Source organism: Gossypium arboreum, chromosome 7 (assembly GCF_025698485.1).
Source record: "Gossypium arboreum isolate Shixiya-1 chromosome 7, ASM2569848v2, whole genome shotgun sequence".
NCBI classification, from domain to species: Eukaryota; Viridiplantae; Streptophyta; class Magnoliopsida; order Malvales; family Malvaceae; genus Gossypium; species Gossypium arboreum.
The window spans coordinates 95,428,023-95,451,951 of record NC_069076.1 but is presented as its reverse complement, the minus strand read 5'-3'; the positions used below and the strand labels follow the sequence as shown (position 1 = coordinate 95,451,951).

The 23,929-nt window shown below is 31.9% G+C and overlaps 1 protein-coding gene, 1 long non-coding RNA gene and 1 other non-coding gene across 3 annotated transcripts; 1 reads left to right on the top strand and 2 right to left on the bottom strand.

Annotated features, from left to right (window-relative positions):
- Positions 1-1,256: 1,256 nt before the first annotated feature.
- On the top strand, positions 1,257-1,363 carry LOC128295770 (small nucleolar RNA R71). Its single transcript, XR_008286321.1, has one exon. It is a non-coding gene; the product is annotated as a small nucleolar RNA R71 (small nucleolar RNA).
- A 9,176-nt stretch (positions 1,364-10,539) lies between these two features.
- LOC108458473 (tyrosine decarboxylase 1-like) lies at positions 10,540-12,471 on the bottom strand. The gene has a single exon (XM_017757888.2). The coding sequence runs from the start codon at positions 12,161-12,163 to the stop codon at positions 10,682-10,684; it is 1,482 nt and encodes a 493-aa protein (XP_017613377.1). The 5' UTR covers positions 12,164-12,471; the 3' UTR covers positions 10,540-10,681.
- A 7,572-nt stretch (positions 12,472-20,043) lies between these two features.
- Positions 20,044-21,000, bottom strand: LOC128295120 (uncharacterized). The gene is made up of 2 exons (XR_008285435.1): positions 20,717-21,000; positions 20,044-20,344 (listed from the first exon to the last, which is right to left on the bottom strand). It is a non-coding gene; the product is annotated as an uncharacterized LOC128295120 (long non-coding RNA).
- Positions 21,001-23,929: the final 2,929 nt, after the last annotated feature.

The following is a 23,929-nucleotide window of genomic DNA, read 5'->3' as shown; positions in this document are numbered from 1 at the left end:
TCCTAGTTTGTTTAGGTTTCCCAATACCTAGTTGTTTAAACATTTTATAGGGCATGACATTAATACTTGCCCCTAAATCAGCCCCAGCATTGTTAACGTTTAAACTACCAATTAAGTAATGAATCATAAAACTCCCTGGGTCTTTCAACTTGTTAGGTAGCTTATTCTGTAGAATGGCTGAGCAAAATGCATTCAACTCCACATGTGACGCCTCATCCAACATTCGCTTATTTGCTAAGAGCTCCTTTAAAAATTTAACTACGTTTGACATCTACGAAAGGGCTTCAATAAATGGTAAGTTAATATGTAATTTCTTTAATAATTTAAGGAATCTACCAAATTGTTTGTCAGAATGGTCTTTCCTTATCGCACTAAGGTATGGACCACGAGGTTTATATTCTCTACTTACAGGTTTTTGCTCATTGTGGTCCACTTCATCCTTACCTATACTTACCACAAGTCCTTGCCTCGGTTCTAGTTTAGGTTCAACTAACCCTTCTTCATCTCGAACAGTAATCGCATTAAGTTGTTCCCTTGGGTTAGTTTCAGTATTACTCGGCAAGCTACCTTGTGGTCATTCGAAAATCAACTTAACAAGCTATCCTATTTGAGTTTTGAGCCCTTAAATCGACGCTTGCTAATTTTTCAGAGCTATCTCGGTATTTTGGAAATGTGTTTCGGATACCGCGATGAATTTCGTTAGCATCTCCTCAAGGTTCGGCTTCTTCTCCTGTTGGTAAGGTGGTTGTTGAAAACCTGGAGGGTGTTGTGGTATTTGATTTCCTTGACCTCCCCAAGAGAAATTAGGATGGTTCCTCCAACCTGCATTATAAGTGTTACTATACGGGTTATTTTGAGGTCTAGAATTATTATTACTCATATAATGGACTTGTTCCTCCTCGGTGGTAGGGTTGAAGGATTGATATTCTGTTTTCTGTACTCCTCCTCCATTTGAATCACACCTCATCACTAGATGTACCTGAGTAGAACCATACAAACCATCAATCTTTTTATTTAAAAGTTCTACCTGGTTAGATAGCAAAGTAACCGCATCGAGGTTGAAAACACCAGCAGCTTTCGTCAGCTTCGTTCTCATGACTTGCCATTGGTAGTTATTCAGTGACATCTCTTCAATAAATTCGTAAGCCTCTTCAGGTGTTTTGTTGTTTAGTGTTCCACCGGCGGCTATGTCGATAAGTTGCTTTGTTGAGGGGTTCACACCGTTGTAAAAAGTCTGAACCTGCAACCATAGAGGTAACCCATGGTGAGGGCACCTTCTCAATAGGTCCTTGTATCTCTCTCATGCATCATAAAGAGTTTCTAAATCCATCTGCACAAAAGAAGAGATATCATTCCTTAATTTAGTTATTTTAGCCTGCAAAAAATATTTAAGTAAAAATTTTTCGGTCAATTGTTCCCAAGTTGTGATTGACCCTCGTGATAATGAGTTTAACCACTGTTTAGCTTTGTTCCTCAATGAGAATGGAAACAAACGAAGGTGAATGGCATCGTCAAAAACGCCTTTGATCTTAAAAGTAATAGAATTCCAAGAAGTTTGCTAAATGAGTGTTTGGATCCTCGTCTTGCAAACCATCAAACTGAATAAACTATTGTATCATCTGATTTGTGTTAGGTTTCAGTTCAAAATTATTTCCAGTGACAGCAAGCCTAACTATACTCGATTCAATTCTAGTTATATTAGGTTTAGCATAATCATACATAGTACGAGGAGCAGGATACTGATTTACTGGGTTTGCAGCAACCACAGGAGGTAACAGATTATTTTGATTATCATCCATCTCCTCGGTTGCGAGTTGAATATCGTCCTCTTACCATTCCTCTATGTATCGTAGGCTTCGTCTTATTTCTCTTCAGTTTCTGCGAGCTATGATTTCGATCTCGCTATCAAAAAGTAGAGATCCCGACGGGTTTCTTCTAGTCATAAACTATGAAAACTTGCCAAAAGTAAATAAAAGAAAATTTAGTAATTTAAGCAAAATTAAAAAAAAAGTAATTTGCAATAAAAATAAAAAAAATGGCTAAAATAATAAAAATTAAGCGTTCCTAATATCTTAGTACTCGGCAACGGCACCAAAAACTTGATGGTCGTGAAACTAACTATAAATTCGACTAATACAAGCGCACCTATCGAATAGTAGTATAGTTCTGGTGAAACCAGCAATATCATATCCACGAGGACTAAAAGTACTAGTAATTACTATCTTTTTATTATCTAACCTAAGAATTAAAGTGTGTTTTTAAACTAAAACTATTTATCTAATTAACTAAGATTACGACAAAGATGAAGTTTGGAAAATACTTTGGGAAAAACCGATGGAGAAGACAATACCCAAGGAAGAATCCACCTAGACTTCACTTATTACTTCTGAATTAGACAATTTATTCACTTAACTTAATTCGTAGAAATCCCTAATTTATGTTAATATTTCTCTCGAGACTAAGAACAACTGACTTTAAGTTGATTAATTGAAATCTCTTTCTAATTAAACCCTTATTGTCGCATTAACTCGATCTATGGATTCCCTTATTAGATTTGACTCTGATCCGACAGATTTATTTTGTCTTATCTCTAGGATTGCATTCAACTCCACTTAATTATGAATGATCTACTCTTAAACAGGGACTTTTTCTCCACTAAATAAGCACATCAAAACCTGAATTAATACCCTGGAATATTAAAACAAGAATTTAGAACTCACAATTAAGAATAAGAATAAGTCTTTATCATATAATTCAAATAGTAATAAGATTCGTCATAGGTTTCATCTCCCTTAGGTATTTAAGGAGTTTAGTTCATAATAATAATGGAAAACATCTCAAATTTTGGAAAACAACAAAACATAAAGAAACCCAAAGAACTTCTAGGGATGGAAATCTTCAGTCTTGATGTAGATCCTGGCTCCGAGGTGATCCCAATGGCTGTTCTTGAGTTTTTTCTGCCTCCAACTCTCTGTGTCCCCCCTAATCCTCTTCTAGGGTGTTTATATAGGCTTTGGAATGCTTTCAAACCCTTACAAGTGGCCATTTCCGAGTAGAACTAGACTTGGGCTCCACAGGGACACGGCCGTGTGCCACGCCCGTGTGCAAATGCTCAAGTCGTGTGAAATTCTGAGTTGGTTTCTAGTCAACATGGCCATGACAGACGGCCGTATGGTCTACCCGTGTGCCTCACACGGGTGATTTTAACTAATATCCAACTCTTTCTAATAAATATACACTTCTCGTTCAGACTATTTACTCTTTTATCCGTACAAAAATGAAATTATATTATAAGACTTGAAAAAAATAATCCCGACATAATTGTCACATGAAATCTTTCAAATAAATAATTCACCATACCTCTGAAACTCGCGCTTTTATCACCTATGCCTTTCTCGATGTCAAATCCTTTACGTAAATTAGAAAAAAATCCCAATACTAAAATCACTACATTACCAAGATCAAATTAGAAGTATAGTCATATTTGACATGATTATCACGAGTGAAGAACGACTTGAACATGAGTCATAATTGACAAATTATGGAACAAAGATAACAAGAAAACCGAATAAAGAAATCCAAGATAGAGAAACCCAGAATAAAGAAATCCAGAATAAAGAGATCCAGGATAAAGAAACCCAAGATACGATATTGTGCCGGAGAATCGAAAACCAAATTCATAGAGAAAATACAGAATACCCCGATAATTCTTCAAAGAAAGAAAGTCCAAAAGAAAACATCATTTAATCCCACTGAAATCAAATAAAACAAGATCAATATATCTTCCCATACATATATATCAGATGAAGCATCAAGTAGAAGAAACAGAATCATAATATCATATGTATTCTCTCATCAATTCTTATTAGACGAAATGAAATAGAATACCCGATGAAATAGAGCAATATAAATTATAAACCAGTCAGACTACCAATGCTTTCATCGAACACTAGAATTAGAAGACATTCCCATATAACAAGAATTTCTTCAAAAGATCAATAGCCATAGAAATATTTCTGAGAACGGGTAAACACATAAAACATCTCAAAAGAGACTGCTAAATCTGTCCAGTCATAACTGTCACACTCAAATAGTTCACATTTCAAATATCATTTCCCCAACATCATAGCAACATCATCAAAATCATGTCATTCATTCAGGCAATGCAACATTCATGTTGGCTTACACAAATTTTCCTATTGCCCCATTTAGACAATATACTTATGCATACATTCTATGTTTTCTAGATAGCTTTACTTATCCATTCATTTAATTAAATTAATTCATGCTCATGACATCATATAAGGCCAAACAAACATAGATATTTGCATCACAATCACAACTTTCATTTCGTGCATCATCATGTACATATCATTACAATCATATAATTCAGGTCCAACAATTTAACATAGATAAGTTCATTTCATTATAATCCTTTATCTCATAAAATTATATATCATTAACATTCATCAACATTCGACGTCCAAATCAAGACAATGACATTTTCATTCATATCATAATATTATGACTTTTATTCATACCTCTACTACTTTCTATTTATTCCGTTCATCTTATCAAGTAAGCCATATACACTACATCATATGAGCATTAAGCAAGTATGGATATTTATCACATATGTATCATAAACTTTTATTCATACTTTTCTAAACCGAGACTTATCATAATCATAATTTTACTCAAATACCTTCACATAACATTGAACATGGTCGGCGCAGCTCGATTGGAGAGTACCCTGTCTAAATAAGACGGTACTCATACACGTCGGAAGACATCACACTATCACAGATCAGTGGCATGTATAGATAAACTTTTACACATGCTAAGTTAGTTCGAGAACCGACTAAACCTGCTCTGACACCACTAAATGTAACGCCCCGTACCCGAGACCGTCGTCGGAGTAGAACACGAGGTGTTAATAGACTTAATTCATTACTTAAACAGCTCAAACAATTTATTTTAAAAAATTTTAGTCAAGCTAACAATCTGCATCATTGTTGCTTAAAAATTCATATCTCGAGTTACGAAACTCAAAATCCAATTCCATAAATTTTCCCTGAGACTTGACTCATATATTTATTTACTAATTTTTTTATAGAATTTTTGGTCAAGAAAATTAGTACAGTTTATTCGTTAAAGTCTCCCCTGTTTCAGAGTTTGACTGCTCTGACCTCTGTGTATTACGAATCAGATATCTCTCTGTAAAGAGTTTCAATGACTATGTCATTTCTTTCTAACAAAACTAGACTAAATAAGGAATCTGTACATATAAATCATGACTTCTAATTATTTTTGAAAATTTTATGGTGAATTTCCAAATTCAGAACAGGGGATCCAGAAATCGCACTGGCCCTGTTTCACAAAAATTTAAACATCTCATAAAATATAACTCATATACCTGTTTTGTTCCATCCATATGAAAATAGACTCATAATTCTTCAATTCCATATATTATTCATCATCTAATTGTATCTCTACTATTTTTAGTGATTTTTCAAACTCACGTCACTGCTACTGTCTGAATCTATTTTATGGTAAATTTTACCTATTTCATGGTTTCCATGGATTAGCTAGCAATTTAGCATACATAACACCAAAAATGATCATGATTAGCCATTCCAATGGCTAATCATTACCAAGCATTTCCATACCACTCAATACCCATATCATAAGACCATATATACAAAATGATTATAATGCTATACATGCCATACTCAAAATATACAAGCCATTATGCCAAGATGGTATACGGATAGTGTGAGCATGCCTCCGACCGTTTTCGATTTCCGAGCTGGCTTGTCAACACTACAAGGAATGAAAAGGAGGGAGTAAGCATAAATGCTTAGTAAGTTCACATGCAAATAGCAAGTAACACAACTATATACGCAAACATAAAACATCATTTGCATAATCATCACCGAGACATTCATATCACATTTTCATTTATCATCTTACCATATTGTTATTATATCGAGTTTTCAACCCGAGGGTTAAGTACATACCTGTTCAAAGTATTCATTTCACAACACTTACCAATACATCCCTTTCATCTCGAGTATTCCTCCATTTGAGTAGAATTTTACCCGTTGAATACATCGGAATATAATTCGGATATATGGAAAGTTTGCACATAAGTGCCACATATGTAGCCAAGCTACCATGTAACCCGCCCATAAGTGAACTCGGACTCAACTCAACGAGCTCGGGCGTTCGCATCCATAAGTGAACTCGGACTCAACTCAACGAGCTCGGATGCCTAGTTACATCTCTTGAACTCGGACTCAACTCAACGAGTTCGGACATTCGCATCCATAAGTGAACTCGGACTCAACTCAACGAGTTCGGATGCTCAACCATCCTAGTGACATGTCACTTGTATCCTAATCTATTCCTAAGGTTCAAATAGGCTTTTTCCCTCGATCTCACATTTGCCGTCTTCCATGGAATATCGGAACCGAAACTTGGTAGCAATTCATATTTATCAAGTAGTAAACATAATTTGCATATTACTCAACATTATCCACAAAGCATAATATTTCACGATTAAAAATCAGCATATCATATAATTAACATTAATAACTTAAAAATAACATTTATGCTACATTATTTACACATGAACTTACCTCGTATGCGAAAATGGCTACTTTTACCATTTCATCCACAACTTGGTATTTTCCCCATTTTAGCCCGAATTTTAGTTTTCCTTGCTCTATCATTTAAAATATAGTCTAATTAGGACTCACATTATTCAAATTGACCCAAAATCATATTTTGGAAAAATTACAATTTTGCCCCTAAACTTTTGCATATTTACACTTTTTCCCCAAAGCTCGTAAATTAAAATTCAGCCTATTTTCTTATGTTTTATGGCATGCTGATCATTTTTCCCTTCTATGGAACATGTACTTATGACTATTAGGTATTTTTACCAATTAAGCCCTTTTGCTCGTTTTCACTTAAAATCGAGTAGCACAAGTTATCTAACATAATTTAAAACCTCATATTCTATCATAAAACACCAAAATACACAAATTTCACCTATGGGTATTTTTCCAAATATGAACCCTAGGTTGAATTATTGCTAGCATAAGCTTAATCGAGCTACCGGGATTCTAAAAACGTAAAAATCATTAAAAACGAGGCTAGAACGGACTTACAATTGAGCTTGGAGGCTTGAAAAACCCTAGCCATGGTTTCTCCTTGCTATATTCGGCCATGGGGTTGAATATGAGCAAAATTGGCTTTTAATTTTGTATTTTAATTCATTTTACCCCTAAATGACCAAAATGCCCTTACTATTAAACTTTCCAAAAATTCCATCCATGTCCAATTTTTGTCCATAGACTTAAAATTGGTAAAATTGCTATTTAAGACCTCCTAATTAATATTTCAAAACAATTTCATACTAGAACCTTCTAGAATGCAAGTTTTACAAATTATTCGATTTAGTCCCTAATTTCAATTTAAGCACTTTATGCATAAAATTTCTTCACGAAATTTTCACAAAATCATGCAATCATATCATAGACCTCAAAATAATCATAAAATAATTATTTCTATCTCAAATTTTGTGGTCACGAAACCACTATTCCGACTAGGCCCAAAATTAGGATATTACACTTCCTCAATGGATTTCTTGAAGAGGAGATTTATGTTGAATAACCTGAATGATTCAAAATGGCTGGTGAAGAAGACAAGGTATACAAACTAAAGAAAGCCTTGTATGGCTTGAAAAAGGCTCCGAGAGCCTGGTATAGCAGGATCGATGGCTATCTAGCTAACCTTGGATTTGAAAGAAGCATCAGTGAACCTACTTTGTATGTGAAAAAGTAAGGTGGTGAAACCCAACTGATAGTGTCTCTATATATTGATGATCTGTTAGTAACAGGAGGAGACCAAGCAATGCTGACAGACTTCAAGTGCAAAATGCAACAAGTGTTTGAGATGTCTGATTTGGGAAAAATGTCTTACTTCCTTGGCATGGAAGTATCCCAAAATCAGCAAGGGATCTTCCTAAGTCAGAAGGCTTTTGCCTTAAAAATTCTAAACAAATTCTCCATGCTGAATTATAAAGCAACTCGTACACCAGTTGCCATTGGAGAGAAACTATCAAGCCAAGGCAATTTTGAGAAGGTTAGTGAATTAACCTATAGAAGTCCAGTTGGATGTTTGCTCTATTTAACTGCCACTAGACCAGACATTATGTTTGCTCTAATTTTGCTTTCAAGATTCATGCATTGTTGCAATGAAAAGCACTTCCAAGCTGCCAAAAGATGCTCAGGTACATCAAAGGTACTAAGAGCTATGGAATGCTGTTTAGCAAAGTTGAAAACATGAAATTAATTGGCTATGCTGATAGTGATTGGGCTGGATCGATAGATGATATGAAGAATACCTCAGTGTATCTATTCATTCTTGGTTCAGCCATTTTTTGCTGGAGTTCAAAGAAGCAAACTGTTGTTGCTCAATCAACTGCTGAAGCAGAGTATGTGACAGCTGCAAGAGCTATCAACCGAGCCATTTGGCTAAGAAATATAATGGACGATTTAAATCAACACCAAAGGGAAGCAACAGAGATCAATTGTGACAACCAATCTGCTGTTGCAATTGCAAATAATCCAGTGCTCCATAGGAGAACGAAACACTTCAAGATCAAATTTCACTTTGTTAGAGAGATGGAGCAAGCTCAAGAAGTGAAGCTGGTTCATTACAGTTCTAAAGAATAACTTGTTGATATCCTAAAATAGCCCCTTAGTGTGTTAAGATTTGAAGATTTAAGAGCCAAAATGGGAGTTTTCAGCATGCGAGCCAAGGAGGAGTGTTGAAGTTGGCATGCATGCAGCAGATAAAGCAACTAAGGAACAGACCATGCAACATAAGTTATGCAGATGAAGTAAGAAGAAGCAGATCAAGCCACACTTACAGCACATGAAGTATACATGCAGCTACTGAAGTTGATGCTACTGTTTAATTTAAGTTTCATTTTGTTACTTTAAGTAATATTTTGTAACTTAGTTTAATTAGAACTAAGTAGGTAATGTATTTAATGCATTCCGTGCTGATAAGATTCATAGATCAGCTTACCTAATTGTGCAAGTTGTGATTTGCAAGTTGTAATGTGCAAGCAGTACACTAAAGTCTAAAAATAGTAAATATGTTAAACTTGACCAGCTTATGACTGGTATATGTATTGGCAATATGCCATCTTTTTTAATCAATGAATTTCAATAGACATCATTCAAGAAAAATACTCTCTCAATTTTTGCTTTCTTTCACTAAGTAAAATTTTGTTTGTTTATCCTGCAAATATCGAGCCTTTTGAAGCTCAATCTTCTTTCATTCTTTATCCAGATTTATTACGTTGTTGCTCAAGTTCTTGACTGAGCCTCATACTTTCTCCGGATAAATTGTTCAAAAACCCAACAAAATGTAGAGCCATTGTCAAGAAAAGTTTTTTTATCTTCCGTCATGTTTTTGCTGCAACCGCTACCTCGTTACCATAGATACGTTTGCTCCTTAAACAGCTTATGGCAAGCAAATAACAAGTTCTCAATATGTATTTGTCCTGAGATTTGATCAGCGACCCGTAACATATCGATTGCATTGTGCAGAAGAGATTTTGAACTCTCTTGATTTATGAAATGCAAGATACTGCATATGAAAATATTAACCCACTTTCAGACTGAAATAATGAATACACTGTAAAAAAAAAAAATAATGAGATAGTCAGGAGAAGTGGAAAATTGAGGTAACTGTTCATGCAGTTTTTAGATGCATGGAAGTGGGAGTAGTGGATTAGTCATGGATATAATTTTATTTTTATAGAAAAAAATTTATTAATATAACCTTTTATAATAAGTGGCATGAATGTCAACTGTTGTGGTGTAATAATAGAGGACTCCCATTGAAATCAGGTCTAGAGTTGAATGATACTCTCTATTCCTCTCCTTATCAAATAAAGAAATACCATGAGGCTTAGAGACCATATATTTGGCTATTGTCCTTATTCTAAGGAACTATCGGGGTGAATTGAGTGTGGTTTATCACACTTGGCAGGAGGTTTTGGGGTGGATTCAGAGGAAAGGAAAGGGTAAGGCCTTGATTTCAATTAACATTTCCGTCCAAGTAATTGCCTTTGACTTTAATGAAATATGGTGCTAAACATAATCTCCAAAATAGGAGAGAAATATTAGATTTGGATTTTGCCCCACAAGTTCCAAGGACATATGACTAACAACATTGCCCAAATAGACAATTGGAGTTACAAGTTCGAAAAAACGATGCCTTTGACAATTAAATACTCGATTAAAGGTAGATTTAAAACTCTAAGAAAATAAAAAATAAAACATCCCATAATAAACACCAAAGTAACTTTTGTAGTGGAGGATGTTTTAGAAAACTACGACCAACACAGGCTATGACAACATCTCAAACTCCATTAGCATACGGACCTAATCATTGCAAAGATCAGCTTAAAGAAAATCAAAATCAAGTGCTCATTCGTAGACAAATCATCAAACATTTCTAAACAAAACTGAATCTTCAAACATTACATTTATTTCTCACATGTCACAACAATTTAAATTTTATTGGATGAAAATTTTAAGCTTCGAAAGTGAAAGAGTTAACCGTGGCAGTTAAGCACCAGATATAAATGGGAAATTTATTGGGTGCATTGGAGCAGCACAAGTCGAGCTTTTTCCTGAATGAGACTCCACAAATCCTTCAAATGATGCTCTTGGGTGAGAGTAGCTCCAACGACACATCGGATGGCGAAAATTCCAGCTACCACTCCCTGTGTCATGAAAGCTCGCCCACTTGAGTTTATAGCATCTAGGAGTTTCCGGTTCAGTTCTCCGCCGTCTACCCCATGTTTTGGCTTAAGCCTGAAGAAAACCAACACTATCCTCCTTGGAACCACAATCTCGAACCTCTCATCTTTAGCTACAAGTGCCTCGAATTGCTTAGCTAGCTCCACATCTGATCGAATGTGGCGCATGAGGTTTTCCAAGCCATGCCGGCGGATCACTAACCAAAGCTTCAGTGCTCGAAACCGTCTGCTCAGTGTGACTTGCCAATCTTTGTAGTCCACCACAACGTTGGATTTAGTTGCGTTGTTTTCCAGATATTCTGGATTAGATGACAATGAATCGATTAAGAAGCGTGGTTCCTTGAGCCACAAACAACAGCAATCCATGTTTGTGAGAAACCATTTATGTGGATTCATGCTGAGAGATGATGCGAGTTCGACTCCATCAAGGAAATGCCGGAACTCAGGGCAAATGCAAGCACTTCCTGCATGAGCTGCATCAATGTGAAGCCAAAGATTGTATTCATTGGCAACTTTGCCTAATTCTGCAATAGGATCCACAGCTCCGCAGGCTGTTGTCCCGATGGTTGCACATATGTACAATGGCACCAAGCCTGATTGGATATCATTTTCGATAGCAACACGAAGTAGTTGGGGTGGCATTGTAAACTCGGTGGCGAAAGATGTTTGAATGAATCGGAAATTTGATGGGGGAATGCCCACTAATTTGGCGGCCTTTTGGAAAGTGAAATGAGTTTGATCTGATGCATAAACCACCAGTTTGGTTATGTTGTCCCAACTACCACCAAGTTGTTTCATAGCCTTGTCTCGAGCAGCAGCCAAAGTGCAAACGACAGCCTCACAGGTAGTACCATGAATGACACCACCGCCTGTTCCAGAGAACAAAAAAGAAGATGGTAACTTGAGCATTTTGGCCATCCAGTCAAGGACGATGGATTCAAGCTCGGTGGCAGCGGGAGACGAAATCCAGTTGAAACCAACCACATTAAAGGCGGAGCAAAGCATCTCTCCAAGGAATCCGGCAGTGCTAGAACTTGCTTGATAGTAGGCAAAGAAACTAGGACTTTGCCAATGGGTAAGGCCAGGTAAAATGCTGTCATTCACATCATTCAGTACATCCTCTAGTGAATCGGGGGAATAGGGAGCGGAATCGGGTAAGCTGGAAGACAAATACCCAGGCTCAACTTTGCTTTGAACTGGGTATTTCTCTATGTTTTTATAGTAGTCCGCAATGAAATCTATCACTGCTTTCGACTCTTCTCTGAAGCTCCCTATGTCTAGTGGAAGGAAGCTGTTTTCTGTGGCTCTACTCATTTTACAATACTACAAATTTTCTTCTCTCGATTCCACTGAATGCCCACTACCTCATCCACACCACATCTTTATATAGAAAAGAAAACACAGGCCACTCCATTTCATTTCAACCATTCAGTGTCATGGAAGCTATGCTGTGTCCAATATCTATTTATTATAGATACACAAATATTTAATACCAGTACTTGGAAAAAATTTTAAAATGTCAGAATACACTACGATTCTTCACATCCATTTTGTGCATAAAATGGATTTTTTTTTTAAATATTAAGAAAATAGTTATGATCGGAAATTAAAAACCACCGACAATTGATAGAGCGAGTTGGGAGTGGCAGTATAGCAATCATATTGCATCGTGGTTGATGTTTAAGAGACAATATATTAGCTAAAAATATTCTTATGAATTTATTTTTTAAAATATGACATGCTAAACAAATTGTTTCTGTTTTACAGTGAATTTCTCTATTTTATAAATAATTTTAAAACATTAAAGTAAAAATAGTGAAACAATCTATGAGATTTATATTAGAATGTTTTAGATTTACGATCAATCCTTTTCATAATAATTTTATTTTTTTACTAAGATTTTGCTAAAAAACACAACACTTGGAATGTTATAGGGAGATAATTGTTGTTATAAAAATAAAATTTTATTTAATTTAAAATTTTCATTTATATGTATATTTTATTAATAAATTAAATGAAATAATTAGTCAACATAATTTAAACATTAAAATTATATTTGTATTTTATTAATAAATTATTTATAGAAACTTTTTGGGTAGATTACACTCTTTTTCTTGTAACATAATGTTTTTAATTAATCATGACTCAATTTATAAATTTATGATAGAGTATCTAATTAAAATTTTTAATAAGTTGTGGAATTTAAATATTTTATTAGAATTATATCTTAATTAAGATCACTTTTATTAAATAAAATAAATTAATAGACTTGCTTATATGAAATAGTTATAATTTTACTTAAAATTTGAGACAATAGATTGTTGGTTTAATAAATAATGTACTTCATAATTGTAGTTGTTGTTGTTATTAGTGAAAAATGTTATAGAAGATTAAAATAAAATATTAAAAGTCGGTTCTACTAAAAATTTAATTGCTATAATGAAATATTGTTATAAAAAGAATTAATTGTATTATAATTTGTAATAATAAAATATTCGTATGATTATGATATATCAATATGTAAATATAGTAAAATAAATTACCAACAGAGTGATTAAATTTTTTTCGTGTAGATTCAAAAGTAGAAGGATTTAGCCAATTTAATCTTAGCTTAATTGAACATGGGCATTGTTGTCAATGAAGGAGAATGTGGATTCGAATATATTGAATCGCATTATCATCCTATATATGGGTGAGAAGTAAGTGAACATTTATTTGTGTAGATATAATAACAAGTGAAGATTGGTGGCATGTTTAGAAAGGGTAAACTACATAATTGGTATCCAGTTTTAATAAATTTTTATTTTGATCATCAAAAATAAAAAATTTTCAAATATAGCACTGTTGTTAAATAATTTTTTTTTTTAGTCACTCGCTAGATAGTTTTCTTATTTTAGTCTTTTGTTGTTAATTTGGCTCACGATACTCATTTTAATCATCCAACTTTAGTAAGCTTTTATTTTGGTCACTCATTTTTTTTCTTTATATTTTTTTTAAAAATTATTTTAGGTTTTTCTAATAAAAAAGGGGAATCAAGGTTTTACAAGAAATATCACTTTTTTTCATTTTAATTTCCATTTTAGAATAAATTTTATTTGTTTCAAGTAAAAAGAGACAGAAAATTAGGTTTTATGGAAAATTATTCGGGGTTTTATAAGGAAAAAGTTGTTTTTTACAAAGAAAAACTTAAATTTTTTTATAGGGAATTGAGTTATATGAAAAATTTGGGTTTCATCTCTCAACTAAAGAGCTCAATTCCCCATAAAACCTAAATTTTCCTTCTTTAAGAAAAAATGAAATTAATTCTAAAAAAATACCAAAATGAAATATTACTAAAAAAAGAAAATAAATGACCAAAATGAAATATTACTAAAATTGGATGGCTAAAACAAGTAAATAGTAACATTGCTATTAGCCAAATTAATGACAAGCGATTAAAGCAAAAAAAAATCTAATAGCGATGTTTTAGATGATTAATTATGAAATTTACCCTTTTAGGGAAAAAAAAAGGACCTAGTAAACGGACGGTCCGTGATTTTAAAAGCAATCACGGAGACACCTGCATCATTAAAAGTTGAAGTTGGTGACCATTTATTTCTGTAATAAACGGAACTTCAATTATTTTTCCCACCTTAATGGGTGAATTGTTATTAGAATAGAGAAGAGTAGAAGGCAAATTATTTTTTGTCATGGCTGAATGTCAACGCAACATGCATTTTGATTTCCGCGTTTTGTTAATAAAGTACACCATCATATTTTTAACTTTTTTTCCCTTGAACCAACTTCATAGATAAAGTTCAGCCAATCCAACAATGGAGAGGTGATGAACAAAAGTGAGAAAATAACTTAAAATATTAAAGAAAATGAAATTATTTCATTTTCTTTAATATTTTATTTTATTTTTACCTAGGAATTATTAACAAATGAATTTGAAGGATATAATAAATTTAATGTTTATTAACGTTTTACATTGACAAAAATAATTTATTAAACACTAAATAATGTATAGCAAAATATCAAATTTTACATTTGTAAAACACTTATTAAATATTAGATGGAAGAAAACAAAGAAACTTTTGTCGCAAAATTTTGGCTTCTTGCTAAGCCTTGCAAATGAATTTTGTTTTTATTTATTTATTTATTTATAAAAGTTCTCATATCTCTTCATAATTATATAACTATCCAAGAAATACCTATTTGGATAGTTACATCTATTAACAATGAATAAAATTATTCATTAGATTTTATTTGAATAATTATAACTTTTTATAAATAATAAAATAACATAACTTTTAAAAACAAGAGATGTATCTCATCACTTTTAAACAGTGACAATTTTTTTATTAAATAATCAAGTGTTATAACTTTTTGGTTATTGACAACCTTTCATTTGCAATTATTAGAACACTATCTATATATTGAAAATGATATATTTTTAAAATATTTTAGATTTTGATAATTTTGGAAATCAATTTCATAAATGAAAATGTTTTATGATTGAATCTTCACTTAACGAAAACATGTTAAAGATAATTGAAATTGCATGGTAGACTATACTTTGAACCGACTATACTTTTTGATTAGTTGAACACATCTCACACAATTATTTCATTACTAGTCAATGCATACACTATTATGACTATGTGCTATAACCTCTTTTCATTAGTGTTGTTAGAGTCAAGCCCCCAAACTCCTAAACGCCGTCACAATTTACATTCATATAGGTAGATCTCATTAAGAATATTCTTTTAATTTTAACACTCTAACATATTTGGGTTATGGGTCTATTAACAGTAAAATACTGATCCTCCCCTTGTCATTACAGATACTTACCATTTTTTATCCTGGAATGATATATTATTTTATAATACTAGCAATCACATATTAATGATGTACTTTGTCTAATTGAACTTAAAACTTGACATTAAACTAAGCGTTGGGTTGAATTTCCACCATGGTTGACTCAAATATTATGGGTTTGTATCTCATTCATGTCTTTTTAAATTTCTAACATAGCTATGTTAATTTTTCATATAACATGGTGAAACTTCATATTTGTGTCTTGAAAGTTTACAAGACCAACATTCCTATCATGTTTAATAATCCATTCTTTCGCAAAAGAATGTAATCAATGATATCCTTTGTACATTTTATCAATTTAAAATGAGTATTTTATCTTTTTTAATCATGATGATTTCATATTTATCTATTTTATTTATTTCTTGATATTCAAAGAATGAGAAGGGATTGTATGAAACTGTAATTGCAAGTCATCTTTATCCCTTTCCAATAAAAGAATAACAAATTAGATTTTTTCTCCTGATTTTCAGTTTTTTTTTCTCTTGAAAAAATCTTGAAAATCAAGAGGAAAAATCTGATTTTTCATTCTCCTATTGGAAAGGGATAGGGATGACATAGAATTATAATTTCATACAATCCTTTCTCAACCCTTGATAAAACAAGATAATATATATTTTTTTCATGGTTAATATATAAGGTTAAAAGTTTTTATATATAAATACTCAAGTAAGATGCCATTACAGTCTCGTTTCAACGGGATTTCTTCTTATGCAGATGTCAACAATCTTGCTAAATATATGTTTGTGTTATGTAGCATCAAAATTTGGGTTTATTTTTTAATATTTTCATCTCATTCTTCCAATTATTATCTATGATATAAAATCTCTTTTTTAATTGAATTTCATAATTTATTTCATCCCATCTTAATCGTATCTAAGATATTATTTTGTTATATTAATAATTTTATAGAATATATATTTATAATTTATGTTAAGTAAATTTTAACCTTTTAACATGTCACTTTTATTTCTATTCATAAATTATTTTTTATACTCTCTATATAATTTGCTAGATCATGTAATAAAAGTTAAAATATAAATTTATTAATACATAAAAGAGATTAGTATCCCAAGATGATTTATCCAGTTAGACAAAAAGTTGTATAATAATTAAAGACAAGTGAAAGGAGGGTGGACAAGTAATAATGGAAACTTATCAAAATCTCGATTTATATATGAGGGTCTTCACTTGTCTTGAGATGCCACGTGTTGCTATGTGATTGTGATATTGAAAAACAATGGGCATATCCTAATAGGTCTAGATAATGTGATATTATGATATGTACAATGACTCTTCAAATTGGATAGAATGACTAATAAGTAGAATCTATTTAATCTAATAATGATTGACGTGGATAAATTATAAAGATTTTATCAAATAAGGTGTATACTCGCTAGTCAAATAATTGACATAGCAAGAAATAGCCACCAAAAGTTCTCACTAGAGGAGTCCAAGCAAAATATCTACAAAATGTGAGGGGTATTGACAAAGCGTCTACAAGGAATTTGATGGTGAGGATAACAAATTTCTGTTAACATTACAAAGTCCAAATATGGCAACTGGATGAGTGAATTTTTTTCCCCCAATTTCGGCTCTAAGAATCGTTTCAATTTTCACCAAAATTAGTATGATTCTCTCACTTCTTGATTATTTGTTTGTGTCAAATTAAAAAGCACAAATTTAAATGTTAAAATTATATTCTAATCCTATTTTTAATTTTAAAAATTTAAACCCTTTACTTTTTGAAGCAAAATATTTTGATCCAATTGTTATGATTGTCAATTTTTTTAATTAAACTCTTAAACATATTAGAGTGGGGAAACTGAAATTTAACCATTTTATAAAATGTAAAAACGTGTAATTAGAAAAAAGGTGTTTTGAACATTCGATTGTTGAATAAATTTTATATTAGACCATTAAATACAAAAACATAGAGAGATTGTGTAGACAAAGATGATAGAAAATAGGAGAAGCTATATATATATATATATATATAAACAAGAAACATAGCATTCAAAATCTGCAGGTAGGTAGCAGGAATTATTACATCCATACCTCACCCAACTCCATCATTATTCAAAACTTTAACTTAAAAAATTATATAAAAGTAAGCATCACAAAAAATAAATTTTAAATTTGCCACCATCTTATTCAACCTTTTAAATCTGACATTCTTTTATCTAAAATTATTTCTCGAAATAATATGGTTCGAGGGTTATTTGTCAAAATAAAACGTGACGCATATTATCCATCCGATTTTAGCCCAAAAACCACCCACGCCATTATTACACAATAACGGTGGAATCTAAGATTTAAAAGCCATCTGACAAGCAATGTTCAGTTGATTTGACCGCCCTCTTGAAACAACTGTGCAATTTTTTAGAAAAATACGAAAATGTTATCCCCCAACGAAACAGAAGTTAGTGCACCGCCTAACAAAACAGCAAAAAATTGAAATTTTCTACCATACGCTAAAATAAACCTACAACTCAGCCCAGCAGCAATATAATTAATCCCTCACGTTTTTATTTCAGGCTTTCTTTTATTTGTTTAAAATGACCTTAAATTTTTAATAAATTACAAAAATAATTTTATTTTTATATATGAATATTATATATATATATATATATCAGTACCAGAGAAATATTAATATTTTTTAATAATTTAAGGTCAATAAATAAATAATACTAGTGAAGCTATTTTAAATGGCGCCACTGCCAAAGAAGCAAAATTCATAGCAACAGCCACGCCTGTCAAGTGGTTTGGTTGAGAAGGGTTCTAGACAAGTTTAGCTTTACAGACCTACAATTGTTTATTGTGACAACAACTTAAGCTTGCCAAAAATCTAGTAATGCATGGGCGCAACAAGCACATCTTTCATTTCTGCCGTGAGCTCACACAAGATGGTACAATTACATTGGTTCATTACAGCACCCAGGAGCAAGATGCAGATGTGATGACAAAGCCTTTGATGCTTGAAGCATTTGTGAAGCTGCACCAGCTAATGGGAGTGTGTTTGTTGCTAGAGATAAACTGATTACTTAATAGAAATCATTTTAAGGGAGGATGTTTGTAGACATATCAGTATATTTACTTAGTAGTTGAGATGTGTTTAATAAATCCCTAATACTTGGTTAACTTTTGAATTGTTGTTACCCTATGATTAGGAAGCTATTTTGTGGTTACAAATTTTAGAGTCTTTTTCTGCTTTTTTGTAAAAACTATATATTAGCTGTTTTCTCATTGGCAATAAATTAAGGTATGAGAAATAGTTATTTTCATCTAAAAAAATCTATTCTCTTCAATAAAACATATAATGTTTATTTGAATTAAAAATTATGACAAATATAATATACATTAAGACTTAACATAAACATACAAATTATTTTCTAAAATGTTGAATCACTATGATAAAATTATGCAAAACTTCAACCATATATGAAAACCTTTGCATATATATGTATATATATATATATATATATGAATATGTTAAATATATATAAAAATGAATTATTACCATCTAAAATATTATATATAAATTTATAATTTTTTTTGTTTTGCTCAATTGCAGTGTCAATTTTTGGGTTGGTTATTGTCTGTCTTTTTCCTCTCTTATCAATCATTTCTTACTTTCTTTTTCCCATTCATTACATACGTTTCTCTTTTTTCAATTTGCAGATCTATTTTGTGGGTATTTTTGTTGTCTTCACAAGTTGTGATGGATAAATGACGGTGTCTATCGTTCGCTAAAACTCTACCGGCCACCGGTAGTTTTTCTTGGAAAGTGGATGGCTCTTTGTCAACTTCTTAATTTGTTTATGTTTTGAGAGTAGAATAGTAAATGATTTCACATGTAGATTTGGATCCGTATTGTCTTAAGTTTTATATTTTTTTGTTTATTTTTCCATTGTTTAATAAGTTTTCAATTTTAGAAGTTTTTATCTACTCTTGTAGCACGTTTTTTAGTCTTACTTATTCACGTAATCTTAGTTTTACAAGTAATTTTAGAGATGATTTTATTGTCGTCCTCTCTAGTTTGGTGAATGCTCGATTCTTTTGTCGATTTTTTATCACCGCTTTAGACCATCCGATGCTGATTTCCTTATCGTATTAAGTGCTTGCAATCACTCCAGATATGTCGTGCTTGAGTTGCGACAAAGCCAATTATCAACGTGTCATAATGTTCTATTGACGCTGAGACTAAAGCCTTTGTTATGTTGATAGAGTTTGTTCTTTACCATCTACAATGAGTGTTCGTAATTTTTTTCTCTTTGAATTATAGGTTCCATTCATTAAATGAATTAATGAGTTTACCTTAAAAAAAGAGATTATAATTGTGAAACCCAAATTTTACCCGGGCCGAATATTATTAACAGTCCAATTACAAAATTCAAAACCCATAAACCTAAACTTAAAGCCCAAAACAAAAAACCATCAGCCCAAACTTAAAACCCCAAATAAACAACCCTAAAACCCATATCAGCCCACTACCCAAATCAACCCTAGCCCACTAAATATTTTCAGCAAAAGAAGGGAGGGAGAACCCTAAGCGTCGCACCAGGTCACTTCAGCCCTCCCCGCACGCGCCTCCACTACCATCACTGGCCTCACATGCCTCTGGTGCACCTCTGACACCTGCCAATGCCAAATCAACATGCAAACGAAAAAAAAAAGCAGAAAAAATAGCGAAAAAAGGACAAAAAAGTAAAAAAGATGGCAGCAAAGAAACAAAGGGAAAGGAAACAATAGCATAGAAATAGCAGAATAGAGTAGCATGAACAGTAGCGAAAATAGTGACTTGTATTTGGCTATAAAACCGAAAAAAGAACCCATTGTATGGGGAGGTATATTTCAGAAATAAAAAGTAGAAAACAAGTTTAAAAGGTTTTTGCTCTTATTGTATTTATTTTTTCTTTTTTTCTATTCTCGTTTTTTTCTATTTGTTTTTACTTTATTTATTTCACAAATCTTTTTTTAAAAGCATAATAAAAGGAAAAAAAACCTCACCGGAATAACCCCGTGGTCACGCCTCCTGAGATCTACTCTCCGTTGTCTGAATCGGGCTAAAAAGGAAGGGGGAGAGGCCATTTCTTTCATGTTTTCTGAGTTTGGTGTGCTTTGTTTTCAGGAGCTCTTAAAAAGGCCGAAAATCTGACCTTCGTGTGGCTCCGACCACCACCCACGGTGGGGCCACGGTGATCCAGCGTCGTGCGATAATGGGTCTTAAAAACCCTAGCACAGAAAAGTTATAAAAAAGGGGGGTGCTCTCTATTTTTTGTAGAAGAAAAGGGAAGAAATAAAAAAAAGTAAAAAAATTTTAGTTTAAATAGCAGTGCAAAACGGTGCCGTTTTGGCACCGAAGGCACCAACACTGAAACGGTGCCGTTTCAGTCCATACCCGTGCGACCCGACCCGATCGATGAAGGATCCGCGCATTTCTTTGGCTTTTGGGTTATTTATGCTTCAAGCCCTTCCGCTTTTCTGTTTTGTTTGAATCTAATCCCATTTTCTTTTTTTATTTTCTTTAAATTCGCCCTTTAATTTTATTTCATTTTTTATTTAATCCAAGGCCTTGCCAATCAAAACACGTAGCATAAGGATCAAGGATATTGTCCCTTTTAGTCCTTGATAGTTTCAGCGCATTACATTCTAGTCCTTGTCAGCCCCTTTTTATTATTTGCAATTTATACCTTTTAATTACATTTAAATTTCAATTAAACCCTTTTATTCGTTTAATTTAGCTTTGCACTTTTATTATTTCATTATTCGTTTATTTATTTTGTTACCCACAACATTATTATTATTATTATTATTATTATTATTATTATTATTATTATTATTATTATTATTATTATTATTATTATTATTATTATTATTATTTTAAATTTCTATCATCCATAATTGTTTCATATATCCATATATTTGTTATTTTTCCCAAAAATACTTAGACTCAATTTCTTTTACTTGCTTTATTTATTTACTTGTTCATTATTCATTTGCTTTCCAAATGCTTAAATATAGTTTCGTTTATATCCATTTTAGTAAATTTTTTTATATTTTTATTATTTCATTCATTTATTTATCATTCTTACTTCTAAAATACTTAAATTTTATATAATGTATATTCGTTTTATCTAATTTATTTTATATCCCTCATAGATAAAATTTATAATATTTTCCTTATTTTAATACTTATCGTTCGTATTATTTTATCCTTACCACCATTATGTATTAATCCATCTACTTGTTATTATTATTATTATAAATATTCTTTTGAAATATAATTGTTTAAAATCTCTTATTTATACCAAATTTTACTATTGCCATCGTTATGTTATTTTAACCTTTCTTTGTTATTTATTTATTTCTTTTGATGCTTTCATGATTATTTTATTTTATTTTTATCATGCATATTCCTCTTTCTTTCATTTTTTTATGTTATTGTTTAATTAATATTAGATTTAATTGATAATTGCCATTGCATGCTCGTTGTTTCATTATTATGTTATGTTGCTTATTCGTATTATCATTCTATTATTATTCTAATCACATCATGAGCCATGTTCAATACCATCATTCTTTCTCGTTCCATTTAAATCACATTGTGTATTAAAGCTTAAATGCATGTATTTAATATAGACCGTTTTACCTTATTCCAAACTAAATAAATACACATTACTAGATGTTGCACTTTTTGTTATTCAAAAAGAAATTTCAAAAATAAGGAAATATTTCCTTTTTTGGAAATTCGAGAAAACGTGTCTTAACTTACTGATTTCGATTTTTCTCGTTTAACCTAAATAACCAAATATCCCTTCAAATTTCAAAATATATGAAATTTAAATAAAATAAAGGCAATGTCGAAACCATTTTCAAATCAAGTTTTGGAAAATGGGAATCGATTTTAAAAAATGAAAACGGGAGTCGCCACCAATCTTTTTAGGTGTGATTGGATCACCTTTAAAACATTTTGTTTTAAAATCATTAGTTTTAGTCCACAAAATAAAAGAACGGGTTCCGGAGTCGGTTACGTACGAGGAAGGATTAGCACCCTCGTAACGCCCAAAAGTTGGTACCTAATTGATTATCAAATGTCTTTAATGTCGGAAATTTAAAAAAAAATTTAAGATGTAGTCCTCTTTAAAATATTTTAACTTTGAAAATCGGGATTCACTCGCGTCAAAGTATTGACATTAAGTTAACCCTTTTTGAAATTCCTATCTCGAAACAGCAAAACGCTATATCCAATAAGTTAGGACATATTGCTTTGAAATTCCAAGGTAGTGGCTTGCGTTAAGAAAACCCTTAAAAAAAACTTAGAAGGGTACTTAATTATTCGAATTCAACGAGAAAAGTGGCAACCCAATAAGTTAGGGCACTACTTTCTCAAAATTTCCAAACACCAAGCATTGCTTTTATATTTTTTGAAATCCTTGAAGTCTCATTTTTAAAATCGATGCATGAAGGGGCGCATTAACATGATAAAACATAACATACAAGATAGTGTCGTAATCATTTTTTGAAAACGGGATCGACTTTGGTTTTGAAAGTGAAAATTAAAACGGGAATGGATTTGAAATTCGATCCTTTCTATTAATATCGATTTTAAAATTCTTGAATTAGCTCAAATCGATTGTTTAAAGATTTCCTTATCTCGAGATATCGAAATATCACATCCCGTAAGTTAGGACACAATACCGTGAATTCTCAAGCACAAGGTCGTCTTTTAATTTAAATGAGAGTTTCGTGTGTTTTAAAACTCGAAAAGGATATTTAGCTATTTAGAAATAACGAGAAAATCGAAACCCCGTAAGTTAGGGCACAATTCCTCGATATCTCAAAATGCATAACATTGCCTTATTTGGAAAATTTCGTTTTTGAATAGTAGCGAATGCAATATTTAAACAACAAGTGTTATTTATTTGGAGTAAAAGTGGACGATCCATATTGATAAAACGTTGAAGTTTAATACACGATACGATGACGTGAGATAAAAATATAGTAATGTGCATAGAATGATAGTGCGTGGAATAATAATGCATGAATAAAATATTACACTAGTGAATGACAATAATATGAAAATATAAATAACGAATCATAGTACATGCAATAGCAACAATCATACAACATTTAAATGATAACATCAATAAATAAGGACCAATGAATTAAATGATAAAATGTATAAAACAAATTAAAATAAATAAAGTGCGAACAAATGAT

Coding starts and splice junctions, on each gene's coding strand:
- LOC108458473 (XM_017757888.2), bottom strand. CDS start 12,163: ATGAGTAGAGCCACAGAAAACAGCTTCCTTCCACTAGACATAGGGAGC.